At 47.4% G+C, this 14,524-nt stretch overlaps 1 protein-coding gene across 1 annotated transcript in view; it reads left to right on the top strand.

Moving 5' to 3' along the window:
* The window catches only part of CFAP92 (cilia and flagella associated protein 92 (putative)), a 71,343-nt gene that overhangs the window by 3,321 nt on the left and 53,498 nt on the right, over positions 1-14,524 (top strand). Inside the window, exons 2-8 of the mRNA XM_059161880.1 lie at positions 2,634-2,823; positions 3,432-3,726; positions 4,844-5,034; positions 5,640-5,844; positions 9,850-9,981; positions 10,896-10,968; positions 12,293-12,420. Coding sequence (XP_059017863.1) covers positions 3,465-3,726; positions 4,844-5,034; positions 5,640-5,844; positions 9,850-9,981; positions 10,896-10,968; positions 12,293-12,420 — 991 coding nt within the window. The 5' untranslated portion in view covers positions 2,634-2,823; positions 3,432-3,464. The remainder of the gene's footprint in view (positions 1-2,633; positions 2,824-3,431; positions 3,727-4,843; positions 5,035-5,639; positions 5,845-9,849; positions 9,982-10,895; positions 10,969-12,292; positions 12,421-14,524) is intronic.

Below are 14,524 nucleotides of genomic sequence, written 5' to 3'. Positions count from 1 at the left end.
GGCTGTTGTTTTATGCCATTAGTTTTGGGATGCTTTGTTATGCAGCAATAGGCAACCTGAACACATACCCTTTTTTCTATGCCTTGACTTTGCCTGTCCTGAAGCCATCTTGGTTGAGGTGAGGTTGTGGACCCACCTCTTACACCAGAATACCAGATGGCACACCTTTTTCCTCATTCCTTCCTGTGACCTCTGGGGACACCATTTCTCTCAGGGCAGTGGTTCTAAACCTTGGCTGTGGGACAGAATCTTGGTGGAGGTGACTTTGAAAAATATGGGTTCTGTTCCAGTCATTTATTGTACAACAAATCATCCTGAACCTTAGTGGCTTAAGACAACAGTAGTTTACTCTGGTCATAAATCTGCAGTTTGGAGATGGCTTGGTGCTAAGAGCTGTTTTCTGCTATACATAGTATCAGTGGGGGTGGCTCAAAGGCTGGGAGCTGGGATTATCTGAAGCCTGGCACACTGGTGTGTCTGGTGGTTGAGGCTGGGGGTCAGTTGGGAACTGTTGGCAAGAGTATCTACATGTGGACTTAACATGTGGCTGCTTGGGCTTCCTCATAACATAGTGGCTGAATCCCCCCCCCCCCAATATTTTTATTTATTTATTTGACAGAGTGACAGAGAGAGAGGGAATACAAGCAGGGGGAGTGGGAGAGGGAGAAGCAGGCTTCCCACTGAGCAGGGAGCCTGATGCAGGGGCTCGATCCCAGGACTCTGGGATCATGACCTGAGCTGAAGGCAGATGCTTAACAACTGAGCTACCCAGGCACCCCACATAGTGGCTGAATTCTTAGAATGAGGTCCCCAAAAGAACAAGGCACATGGTACAAGTTACATGGAGTTTGTTCAAGCTAGTCTCAGAAGTCATGGTGTCACTTCTGCCATACTGTATTGTCTGAGATGATCACAGACATTTCTCTGGGTTCAAGAGGGGAAGAGCCTAGACCCATTACTGGATGGGAGGAGTGCCAACGTCACTCTGTAAGAAGAACTTGTGGGAGGAAATTTATTGAGGTGGTTATCTTTGGAAAATACAATCTGTTTCTGGAGAATCAGTGCTGAAGGTCTGGAGTGAAGCCTCAGGATTAAAATTTCCATGTTCCTGGGTGATTCTGAAGCATATCTAGGACCAGACAATGGGCCCTTGTCTAAGACCTAAGGTCCCTCAATCCTGAGCTCAGAGCTGTCCCCGTTGGAGACATTGCAGAGATTGGCTGCTGCCCTGGGTTATAGTGTGACCAAGGACCCTTTGGAGGGAAACCAGCCTCAGGCCAGCAGGGGGGACTCGAGGAGGAAGAGGCCTGCTCTTGTGCAGGGGTAGGTGTGTCCCTAACCTGCCCTTATTTATTAACCTGCCCAGACTGATTCAACCTGAGGAATGTTGGAGAGTACCAGCTGATGGGCAGTATTTTAGGAGGGGCTTCCCTCAGCCCCTGGGAGTAGTCTAGGGAGGAAGGAGGTGGGAGGCAGGGGACCTGGGTTCCTGTTCCAGCTCTGCTACAGTTTTGCTCTTTAGACTTGGGTAGGTGATATCTCCCCTCAGAGCCTCAGTTTCCCCAAGCTTCCATTCTCCTAAATGACCTGTGTGAAGTGGAGCTGCTCTCCCTTAACAGAAAACCTAATGTGGCTCCCCATTGCCCATAGTCTTGGAGCCCTGCCTGCCCTTCACACCTGTGTACCAGGGGCCCTGCCCACCACTCCAGCCTCATCATCCCTTACTTGAACTTGTCATGCAGGCTCCCCTCTGAGCTTTTGTATATGCTGTTCCCTCTGCCTGGAATATTTTCTCTTGCTTTTACTGCCTGGCAAACCCTAATGTTTAGCTTTTGTCACCTCCTCCATGAAGCCTGCCCCTGCCTCCTTCTGCTAGTTACCTCCGAGGTGTGTCCCTACCCCTTGGGTACCCTGTATTGTCTGAGATGATCACAGACATCTCTCTGGGTTCAAGAGGGGAAGAGCCTAGACCCATTACTGGATGGGAGGAGTGCCAACGTCACTCTGTAAGAAGAACTTGTGGGAGGAAATCTATTGAGGTGGTTATCTTTGGAAAATACAATCTGTTTCTGGAGAATCAGTGCCCCTTGGGTATTCTGTGATCTACATTGGGAGCAACAGCTAGCCTTCTCTCAGCTGGGGGGTTGGTGGGGAGGGTGTTTGCAGACCAGAACAGCTTTTGGAATTAGTCTGGATTTCAGTCCAGTGCTGCTGCCACATACTCGCCTGTGTGTGACCTCAAGCAGGTCGCCCCACCAATCTAAGCCTCAGTTTTCTCTGGGGATCATGATCGCTAGACAGAATTCTCAAGATATTTTAAGGACATCAGCGACAGAAGCAGAGTCCGTGTGAAAGAGGTTTGAGGTGGGGTAGTTTTTAGAGTTTTCAGAGCCCATTGTTTCCATTGCCTTTATCGAGGAATGGGAAGTGGGGGCTGATGGCCCTATAGCGGAAGCAGAAATCCCTGTTCCCTGTACTGTAGGGAAGGGCTAGGCGTGTAATAGGGGCTCACATTCAGAGCAGGAGTTCTTCAAAGATTGAATGAATGAGTGGATGAATGAGTGCGTGAATCAAAGGAGGCAACTAGTTTCTGAATTTGGATACACCTTTTTGCCACACCCGTTCTGTGCAAGGGTCGACCCGCGGCGGAGGCGGGAAGTCCCGCCCCCAGGAGTCCTGCCCGTCTCCTAGCAACGGTCAAACATAATTGGCTCAGCCGAGGCCCGCGGGCCTTCTTGCCTGCGTCTGCGAGACTGCGTCTGTGGAGCCTTCCCGCCTAGCGGCCGTGACGCCCAGGCTGCTGCCCAGCGCAACCCCTCTCAGGTACCGAAGGTCCCTCTCCTCCTGCCGCTCCAGCTGGGCACCCCCTTCTAAACAAAACGTTAGCCGGCCTTCCTCCTCCACGGACCCTGAGCTTGTGCCCCGAACCCAGCACTCAGGGCCCATTCGTGCCTTGCCGCGGGGGTTCTCGCCCTCTCTGACCTCACTAGACCCTTGCACGCGCTGTCCTCTTGCCCGGCTCGCCTCTCCCTACATTGCAAACTCATCCGTGCTTTGGCCCTGCTCTCACCCCGACGCTTCTCCTAGTGGAAATACAGGGTTCTCTCCCAGCTTTGCGGTCCTTGGGTAACTGACCTGGAGCAGGCGTTCTGGAAGTGCCGGTGACTGACTTGTGAAAGGAGAAGCAGCCTGGGCTGCGGGAGGATAGAGACTCAAGCTGGAGAAGCTGAGGTTGCTTGTTTTCCCGATCACTGCAAGCTACTATTTTCTGTGGTTCATTGTTGAGTGCCTACTGCATGCCAGGCCTTGGCTGTTCAACCCAGGACAGGACAAGGGATGGGAAGGAGGGGAAGGTGGGTCATCCTGAAAGAGGCAGGGCTTCCCTCCTGGGAACAGAAGGAGATGACAGAAGCGCCTTTATTTTCTTGCAGCCAGGAGTGCCACGCCCGTGGGTGCTCAGCAGAATGTCGCTGAATGCCTGGGAGTGGGAGGATGAGGACCCCGTGAGCATGGGGCCCTTATCCTCCATGGCCAGCTTTTACCAGTCTGGGAGTGAGTGTGATGTGGAGGAGTACCTGAAGGTCAAAGCCCAAGCCCAGGAATCGGACTCTGAGCACCCGTGCAGCAGCGAGTCCTCATTTGGGCTTGCTAGCACCCTCGACTCCGATGTGCCCCAGGCTGTCCCCTGCAAGTTCATCATCTCACTGGCCTTCCCAGTGAGCACTGGTAAGTGCTGGAGCAGAATCCCAACACCCTCTGCAAAAAGGGGTGCGCCCAAGACCTTCCCTCAGAAGTCTGGGGCACCTGAGCTCCCTCCACTGGCTTCCCCAAGTGAGGTGTCCAATGCCAACAGCCGAAGTCAGGAAGGAAACTGCAATTTTAGGGACCTGCTGTGGGCCCGGCCAGTAGATGATTAAAGAGGTTTCCCGTGCTTAATCCTCTCAACACTAAAAAGCAAGTGGTACTGTTTCTGCTTTTTGCAGGTGAATGCATGAGGAAGAGATTACAGAATTGTTTAAGTTCTCAGATGTATTGAATGAAAATCTCCGAGTGTTTGGATATATCGATTATCTGTTGCCCCCCCCCCCAAATTCTGCATAACAAACCCAAACAACTCCCCAAGTCAGGGGCTCCAAACAGGAATCCCTTGTTCTCCTGGATGAGCAGGTCAGCGGATCCAGGCTAGGTTTCCCTCGGTGGCTCTGTTCTGCTCCCCATGTTTCTCATCCTCCTCCGGGACATGTGGCTTAGCCAGACACAGTCTTGCTGTGGAAGGGCAGAGACACCTGGGAGGGGAAGCCCAGACATCCAAGAACTCTTCTGGCCTTCGGGTACCTCCCACCTGCTCACATTTTGACAAAGCAAGTCCCATGGTTGGACCCCTAAGATCAGGGGCAGAGAAAAGAACTCCACCTCGATATACATTTTTTTTTTTTTTTTTTGTCTACTTGCACTACACCCTGAAGATTAATTTCAGCTTCTCCTTGCAGTTCTATCCATTCTTGCCTCTTTGGTTAGACACATACTATGTTTAGAATTGACCTGTCTTATTGGTGACTTGAACTCTTTACTGCCAAGACCAGGGGGAGGTAGGCAAAGCGCCACAGGTGAAAAATGTATGGAGGCACATGCTCTCAGCATCACGCAGTGAATTTCTGCCCTCTGTTACTCCACTGGCTAGGGGGCCCGGACCTGCCTCTCAGCCCCCCAGGCGGGGCAAGCAGCACGCAGGTGGGTGGCCTCCCATAGCATCAGGCTCTTTCTTATTTCCAGGGAACCGTGGAGATGGATGTGCTTTCCCATGTGAGGTTCAGCCAAGACTCATTAAATCCATGTCTTCTAGGTTATAAAGGAAAATATACAGGTTTGATGGAAAAACACAAGAAACACCCTAAAATGGACAAACCTGCTGCAAAGTTTCGCCGTTACTACCACATTGAGTATTTCCTTCTGCCAGATGATGCGGAGCCTAGAAAGGTTGACATGGTGCTGTTTCCCCTGGTGGCCAAAGTGTTCCTGGACTCGGGAGTAAAGGTGTGTGTGTGTGTGTGTGTGTGTATGTACCTTGCATAGAGTCTGCTATGGCGGAAAGTACACTTGCTTTTCCTCGGAGCTTGCTAGAAATGCAGAATATCATGTTCCACCCCAGACCTACTGAATGAGAGTCCACGCCGACCTAATAATATCCATTACCAGACTTTCTATTTAGACATCTTTTTCTAGTCATTTCTTTGGTGTTTTGAAACTTTTTGCCGCTCTTTTGATTTCCTTCTCTGCGTGAGTACCCCGTGTGTCAAGCACACCTGCCTGCTAGGACACACGCACATACACACACCCCTACACCTGCCTGCCTGTGGCCCAACTCTGGCTCAGTGCTTGGAAGTCACTGGAAAGGGAAGGATGGGCAAAGGTAATTGCTTTGACTCTGTCTTTTTTCCGATAAACCCAGAAGTGTGACAGGGCCCCGGCCAGGACACCAATCTCCTGACATGCGGTGGGAGATGGGGAGCGCCAGGCCCAGAAGGCAGGCAGGTGGAGAGCAGTGCCCTGGAGGGCAAGGCCAGTGGGGGTAGGTAACCTCAGGCTGCTAAGCCCCCCAGTCCTGCACACTTAAAGCCTCTTGGTGTTCTTTTATACAGACAGTGAGGCCGTGGCATGAAGGGGACAAAGTCTGGGTGTCATGGACCCAAACTTTTAACATCAATGTGACAAAGGAATTACTCAAGAAAATAAATTTTCACAAAATAACCTTGAAGGTCTGGGACGCAAAGGACAAGGTTTCAAGAAAAGTCCGGTATTACCGGTTAAAGAATACTGGGTATTCCGAAGATACGGGAACTTTCGGTAAGTTGGGCGTCCGTTTTATTTGAAACACTTCTTTTTTTTTTAAAATATTTTATTTACTTATTTGAGAGAGAGACAGTGAGAGAGAGTATGAGTGAGGAGGTCAGAGAGAGAAGCAGACTCCCCGTGGAGCTGGGAGCTCGATGCGGGACTTGATCTTGGGACTCCAGGATCATGACCTGAGCTGAAGGCAGCTGCTCAACCAACTGAGCCACCCAGGTGCCCCTATTTGAAACACTTCTTCAGGCGTATGATTTCTCACCAGGAACAGGATCAAGCCAGTATCGGCTCTTTTCCTTCATCTCACCTTCCCGGGGCACATGTGGCTTTGGGTGTCAGTCCCTCCAGGACAAGCCTGAGCTTCCGGAAGTACTGCCCCCTGGAGTTGTGTCTGAGGGTGGGCGGTGTCTGTGCATGTGCGGCGCTCACCACCTCTACCTCTGCCGCATTTCTGGACTTCCTGTCCCCAGGCTGCACCCACATGTAGGTTTCCCACTGGCTTGTCTCCTGGCTGAGTATTGGATGGTTTTTTTTTTTTTTTTTTTAAGGATTTTATATATTTATTTGACAGAGAGAGCAAGAGACCACAAGCAGGGGGAGAGGTAGGCTGAGGGAGAGAGAGAAGCAGGCTCCCCTGCAGAGCAAGGAGCCCGCGATGTGGGGCTGATCCCAGGACCCTGGGATCATGACCTGAGCAGAAGGCAGACACTTAACCATCTGAGCCACCCGGGCGCCCCATACTGGGTGTTCACTGATGAAAAAGACACCACGAAACAAGAGAAAACTTAAGAATCCCATGACCCTGAGACAACCATATTAATCTTTCCATAGAGACCCTCTAGATTCTTATTTGGGTAAATATATTTCTTAAAGATTTTATTTATTTGTTTGAGAGAGAGGAAGAGAGGGAGCACAAACAGGGGATGGGACAGAGGGAGAAGCAGACTCCTCGCTGCGGAGGGAGCCCAACACAGGGCTCTGTTCCTGGACCCTGAAACCATGACCCCAGCCAAAGGCAGACACCCAACCAACTGAGCCACCCAGATGCCAATGCCAGAAAGTCTCTTTTTGAGCTCACCTCCAAGGAGAGCTAGGGAGAGTGGAAAGATCCAGGCCTGGAAGTCAGTCAGCTCAATTCAACCTGTCTCCCATCTTGAACTAGCCAATGACCTTGGGCACCCTCTCACTTTCTCTACCTATATGCTTCAAGGCAGGGTAATGGGAGTGTACCCAGCCCCCAGCAATGAGAGAGTGTGTGTTGTCTGTATTTAAAAATGAAAATGCTGCCAATTAAACTATGTTATGGCATTAATTGTAAGCCGTGTCCAGTTTTGAGAAACGTGAAAAGTCATGGCAATGTGTATCTGAGAAGGGATGGAGTCTGGTACCATTATCACTGTTGTTGGTGGCTCCAGACAAGTATAGTTATTTTCCAGTAAGCAAAGGAGACTAACACCTGCTTGAAGTGTGTGCAGCGCCAGAATCAGAACCCATTTTTTTGGTGACTAGCAGAACCCTCTGCTTTCTCCGGCTTTCCAGCCTGACTTCTTGGGGAGGTTTTCCGGCATGGACACTTGGCCCTTCTGACTGTTCATCTTTCACTTATATCTGGGTTTTCTTACCCTCAGTGCTGTTGGCATTTTGGTTCAGATCATTTCTTGCTGTGGGAGCTGTCCTGGTCTCCACCTGCTAGATCCCGGTAGTAACCTCCCAGTTATGAGAACCAAAATTTTCTTCAGACATTGCCAGATGTTTCCTGGGGAGGGGAGCAGAATGACCCCTGGCTGAGAATCACTGGTTTATATCTAAACTACTCACTGTAGGGTTTCTGTATGAGAAAATGGCATTCAAAGAGACTTTTCTTACTTGGACCCAAGGAAAGACCCATGTCTTCAAAGCATGGGATTCAAAACCACCTGTGTTAGATGTGTTTGAAATGCTGCCCAGGGTGGGAGGTTGGGTGAGCCCGGTGGTGGGTATTATGGAGGGCACGTATTGCATGGAGCACTGGGTGTGGTGCATAAACAATGAATTCTGGAACATTGAAAAGAAATAAAATAGAAAAATTAAAAAAAGAAAAAAGACATGCTGCCCAAGTGCAGATCCCAGAGTCTTCCCCAGAGCTGCTGAACCAGAATTTCTGGTAAACATGTGCCCCGAAGTGAGCTCACATTGGAGCATGGGTGCTGGGGCAGGTGTATGGGGCCATTGGAGCCAAGTCTGGAAAGGTAAATGAAATCAGCTGGCCAGGAAAGGAAGGAAGTGTGCTCTAGGCCCTGCTGGGAGGGCCATGGGCCTTCCTGAGTGTACTTGAAAAGATTGCACTTGGTCCTCCCCAAGCCCTATCTCACACCTGACATCACTGCCTCTTATGTTAAATAATTTCTTTCCGAAAGCAGTGTATGTTCATTATGTAAAACAATTCAGAAATTGACTAGCACAGGAGCGCCTGGGTGGCTCATTTGGTTGGGTGTCCAGCTCATGATTTCAGCTCAGGTCATGATCTTGGAGTCATGGGATGATGGTCTCGGTAAGGGGTGGTCTGTGTCTCTCCCTCTTCCCCTCCCCATGCACATTCTCTCTCTCTTTCTGAAATAAATAATCCTTTAAAAATTGACTAGCACAAGGGAGAAAGAACTAAGATAACATGATGCCTGGACCAGAGGCAGACATTGCTAACATTGCTCTGTGCGTCTTGTGTGTAAGTAGAAACAACATTTTAATAAAAATGCGTTTGGTGTGCTTGTTGTCTTAAGTCCTTTTTTCTCCTTAAAGGCTGTCTTCTTGAAACTCTTGTCTGTGGGAGGGAAGCAACAGCCTGAGAGGTTTGGCTCATGTTCCAGAGAGGATAGGAAATGTATCTGGATGAACTATAGGTCCTCTGCCCGAACTGGTTAATTTTCAACCTGTTGCTGGTCTCGAATGGAACATCCCATCAAAAGTCAACATTCCTCCTCTATTAAATCTCCTCGGCTTCTTGGATTCTTAGTTACTGGACAAAGACTGCGTCATTCACGAAGCCCCAGAGTCATGCATGACCCAGCTATGCCCTCAGCTCTTGGCTGTCCCTCCAACCAACACCTGATTGGTGTCCCTGCCTCTGTGGGGCCCTTTGGGACTCTCTGCCTCTCAGCTGGCTCCTCCCTCGGCATTTAGGTCTCTTCTCCATCTCCTCTCTCCTGCTGCAGTTCCCTGACTTGTCTATAGCCCTGCTTTGACCTTGGCACTCCATTGTTGTGCACCTTTTTATGGCCGTCTGGTGGCTTGGGGAACCAGGTCCGTCTTCTGAGTCTGGCCTTGAAGGCATTCTCGAATTTGTTCCCCAGGCCCCCTTTCTCGCCGCTATTCTCGCCTTCACTTCTGGTTCCTGAAAACACAAGGGGTTTTCTGGTTGTGAGCCCTGCCTTCAGCTATGGGGCCATACCCAGCCAGCTCTTAGCCTCCTCTCTTTCTCCACAACCGGTACCTGTCCTGCAACACTGAATCCAATCGCACCTCTTCTTCACCTCTTCCTTGTAGCTTTCATTCTCTGCATTCATTATTCCTCCCATGTCGGTTACTGCTACAAGCATACGGAGTCCTGTACTGATAGAATGAAGGAGAGAGGGCTCATCTCCCTAGCTGGCTTCGAGGAGCCCTGGGGGGTAGTTCTGGCTCAGTGAGTACCAGCTCTCTGACCACAGGAAAATTACATAAGTGTCATACTCCCCACCTGTAAAATAGGGGAAGTGGGAGTGCCTTCCTTCATGTGAAGCACCATGATCAAATGGAAGGACTCGTGTCAAGTACTTAATGGTCTTGTTTGGAAGAAGCCATTGCCAGCTAAGGTTTGGGTTTCCTGGCATTTTGAAGCAGCGCCTAGGCGTCTGCTCCTGCAGGGCAGGGGCCCTGCCTCTGTTATCTGCCTATTCCGTCTATAGCCCTAGGAGAGTGCCATACATGTAGAAGGTGTTCCGTAAGTATTTCTGATTGGTTTGAGTCAATGGTTCTTCTCTTGTCTTCTAGAAGAAGTGAAAAGTTTGGTTTTAAATCAGAGAAGATTGTCTGCACAGGCCCCACACATCAAAGAGGAGTGGAACCAGGAAGATGCACGAGATAAAGCAGAAAAAGCAGGAAAACACATCAATTCTTTGCGTGGTGAGTGGAGATGACCTTTGTGGACTAGTTGGGGGAAGTCAATGGCAGGGAAGGGGATAGATGGGTGTTGCTGGTGTCGTGCATGTACACTGGTATCCTTCCTTTGTATCAGCAACTCCTGCTGGTGCTGGTTCATTCTGGAAGGCATCACTGCTCTCAGTGCAGGAATCACTTTTTGTGGTTGGTCCTTTTTCTTTGTTTAATTTTTATTTAATGACTTATAAAACTTTTCTAACCGTAGAAGTTACATATGTGTGGTTTGCTTTTAGAAAAGTCAGTGACTATGGAAAAATATAAAACAAACAGGGAAAACAATCTATAGTTCTATCACCAGGAACAAACATTATAATATTTTGGTTATTATGTTATGGAAAATTCCTTTGCTGTAAGATTTTTTTTTTTACATAGATAGGGTTGTTCTGGATACATACTTTTGTATTCTGAGATGAATATGTACCTACATGCACTTTCCTATTTACTTAAGAACCTATTTACTGAAGAACTGCATAAACTCCATTTGTGGAGTCCATAATTTTTCATCTGCTGGTGACATTGTAAGCTTCTCTGTAGATGGGGACGTAGGGACCTCGGGAGTGTTTTCAGTATTCTCTGATGTAAACAGTGCTGAATCAGACAACTGAATAGATAGTGACTTTTTTCCTTTTTTTTTTCACCCTCCATGGGGTGTTATATAAGAAATTGGTGGCTTCCTCTCGCCTCCATTTGTCCAAATAATCCTCATTAGTCTGTGCATTCATTCATTTACTCATTTATTATTAACCAGCCTTTTTATGCTCACTGCTGCTTGGTGACTGCCATTACAAAATGGGTAAAGGACCCTCATTTCTTTAAGGAACTAGAATGGACCAGGAAGTCCATTTGTTAATAAATATTATCATATTCTCACCCAGCAGAGTTTGAAACTTTTCCCAAGATCCCCGAGGGAGATGAGAAGGTACTCAGAATGGAAGAACTTTCCACAGTTCGGTAAGGATGGAACCATGCTATTTCAGCGATTGGGAGTGGAACCCCCTCTTGCATAAACCGTACAGTGTCTCACCGAGAGTCATGTGGATTTTTAGTAACTTAGCTAAGTTGGAGCTCATGCAATTCAGGTGAAATTAAAGGAACAGAGAAAGGAATGCTTGTGTTTATGAGCGCAGATATGCCCTGTGCTTTTGCACATGTTGGTTTACCTCAATTCTCATCATGGTCACTCTGAGAGATGGTATTATTACTATTTCTGGTTTTTTTTTAATAACATAACAGAGTGGTTAGTGATTTGCTCAAAGATTTAAAACTGGAATTCTTGGGATCTTGGGAGTGTTGGTAAAGCCAGGACTCTAGGACTTCAGAGTACCAAGTCCACAGCCTTTCCTGCTACGAGTGCAATTGCTCTTAGAGCCTAAGAAGGATCTGGAGATTCCTTGGATGCCTTGGAGGTCCAGAGGCTGAAAGGAGGCCCAGCTGGAGGCTTGGGAGAGTGGAATGGGGAGAACCAAGAAACTGTGTCATTAAAAAATCTTGACTTCTAAAAAATTGTTTTTTGTGTTGAATTGATGCATTAATTTGAGAAGAACTGACATTTTTACATTCTGAGGCTCTCCCATGCATGACCATGGTATATCTTTTCACCTAATTCAGCTCCTCCTTTATGATTTCTAATAGAGTTCAAAAAAATTTCTTCCTATAGATGTTGGATAATTCCTGCAAATGAATTCCTGGGTATATTAGAGCTTTGACTGCTTTTATAAGAATATATTATTTTCCATAATATTTCTAGTTAGAAATTGATAATATGAGTGTGGTCTGCAGAGCAACAGCAACAGCATGACTGGGAACTTGTTAGAAATGTGGACTGTCAGGTCCACCCAGGCTTATTGACCCATACCTGCATTTTCTTTAACAGCATTTCCAGGTTATTCATATGCACATTGAAATTTAAGAAGCTTTGGTTAGAGGAATGCAATGTCATTTCTTAAAAATCTGCTCATGGGAAAAAAAAAAATCTGCTCATGGGACACCTGGGTGGCACAGTCAGTTAAGCATCTGCCTTTGGCTCAGGTCCTGATCCCAGAGTCCTGGGATCAAGTCCCACATCAGGCTCCTTGCTCAGCAGGAAGCCTGCTTCTCCTTCTGCGTGCTGCTCCCCCTATTTGTACTCTCTTTCTCTCTGACAAATAAATAAATAAAATCTAAAATAAATAAATACAATAAAAATCTACTCCAGATTGGTCCAGTAAATAGATTCTTCGGTCTGGTCCCTGCTTTTTTTCACCTTCATTTATTTTTCTCTCCGTGAATTTTCTAGATGGAGTATTTCAAGAGAAACAGCTCTTTCTTTGGGAACAGCAGTCGGCATGGAGATGGAAGGAGATCATCATGAGAGATCATCATTTAACAGCTTAACAAACATGTTAGAAAAGCAAAAATTTCAAAGTAAGTTAGGATGGGATTTTGGAATTTTATAATATAACTAGACTTAGAAGCATTATGAAATATTCCAAATTCAGAATACTTCAGAAATATTGTTGATATGTGACCACATGTTACTTGAAAGTAAGAAAACACTACATACCCTTTCAACTTACCCATTCTGTCTCACCCCATCCAGCCATTCCAACCCACCTTCTCCCATTCATTTACCTGCATCATTCCACCCATTTGCACACAGCCTTTCCCACTCCTGCCAATGCTTCCACGCTCCTGACTCATGATGTCATGGGGAGCATGGAAATAAAATCTCTAAAGTTGACTGTAGACTTTCAAATAAATAACTGCCTTCCTATGTGATAGATGCTGTGGTAAGTGTAGGTAGGTATGTTGAAGAAACTAAGAGTCAGCTTTATAGAAGGACTCTCAGAAGATAAGAAATTCTTCACTTCTCATGGTAGAATGAGGGAAATTGCATTCCAGGTTGCAGGAACCACTCATGCGAAGTCTGTAATCTTGGTGACAGACCGAGAGGCGAGGGTCCTCAGAAGCTACTACATTGACCTCTTCCTTCTTCTTCTTCTTTTTTTTTTTTTTTTTAAGATTTATTTATTTATTTGACGCGGAGAGACACAGTGAGAGAGGATACGGAAGCAGGGAGAGTGGGAGAGGGAGAAGCAGGCTCCCTGCCGAGCAGGGAGCCCGATATGAGGCTCCATCCCAGGACCCCGGGATCATGATCTGAGCCAAAGGCAGACACTTCATGACTGAGCCAACTGGGTGCCCTGACCTCTTCCTTCTTAACCTTGTTCTCTTCACCAGTTTTTCAGCCAGCAGTTAGGTTTCCTGTATGAGGTGGAATATTCTAGAACTGGTGCACTTGCTGGGATGGCCCAATTCCTGTTTATACAGCTGTAATTGGTACAAATCATTTCCTTAACTCTTTATCCATTAAGTCCGCTTTTCCCTGTTCGAGTTCAACACTCTGAAGCTGCAGAGAGAAGTGACTGCTCCAGGCGGGCTCTCTGCCAGGCATCGGAAACACAGTTGCTCACATTCCCTTTTCAAGGCCCTAGAAGACTAGTCCACGCTTTCATATCGGAACACCGTCAGCTCTTTGGAAAGTTTTCTCTTTTCCAGATTAAATGGCCTCACCTTTTAAAAATATTCTTTAAGCATTTGAATGAGATTTTCAAACCATCTTTTTATTTTGAAAAAAAAAAGAAAAGAAAAGAAGAGAACACCAAAAAATACGATGTATGTACAATTTAGGCGTTGAGATTTTGCCACATTTCCTTCATTTTTCTTGCTCTTTCCCCTTCTTTCTTTCTTCGTTTCTTTCCTTCCTTTATTCCTACTTCCCTCTCATCTTCTCTCCCTCCAGCCCTCCCATCCTCCCTCCCTTCTTTCTTTTTTTTAAAGATTTTATTTATTTATTTGAGAGAGAAACAGTGAGAGAGAGCATGAGCAAGGAGAAGGTCAGAGAACGAAGCAGACTCCCCATGGAGCTGGGAGCCTGATGCAGGACTCGATCCTGGGACTCCGAGATCATGACCTGAGCCAAAGGCAGTCGTCCAACCAACTGAGCCACCCAGGCGTCCCTCTTCCTTCTTTCTTTTTGAGAAAAAGTTCACATGTAGACTCCTTTGCATCCTGTGCTTTTAAGGAGCATCCCCTAGGGGGCGCCTGGGTGGCTCCATTGGTTAAGCATCTGCCTTTGGCTCAGGTGGTGATCCCAGGGTCCTGGGACTGAGCCCGGTGTAGGGCTCCCTGCTCAGTGGGCTGTCCACTTCTCCCTCTCCTGCACTTGTGCTCTCACTCTCTCTCTCTCTCAAATAAATAAATAAAAATCTTTTTAAAAAAGCATTCCCTATCCTACATAGAAATTGGTGTGACACTTTCCTGCTACCCCATTCTTTTTTTTTTTTTTTTAAAGATTTTATTCATTGACTTGACAGACAGAGATCACAAGTAGGCAGAGAGGCAGGCAGAGAGAGAGGGGGGAAGCAGGCTCCCCGCTGAGCAGAGAGCCCTATGCGGGGCTCGATCCCAGGATCCTGGGATCATGGCCTGAGCCTAAGGCAGAGGCTTTAAACCCACTGAGCCACCC

The sequence above is a fragment of the Mustela lutreola genome, chromosome 2 (genome assembly GCF_030435805.1).
Source record: "Mustela lutreola isolate mMusLut2 chromosome 2, mMusLut2.pri, whole genome shotgun sequence".
NCBI lineage: Eukaryota > Metazoa > Chordata > Mammalia > Carnivora > Mustelidae > Mustela > Mustela lutreola.
Note: the sequence above shows the minus strand (reverse complement) of the source record. Positions and strands in the feature narration are given on the sequence as shown.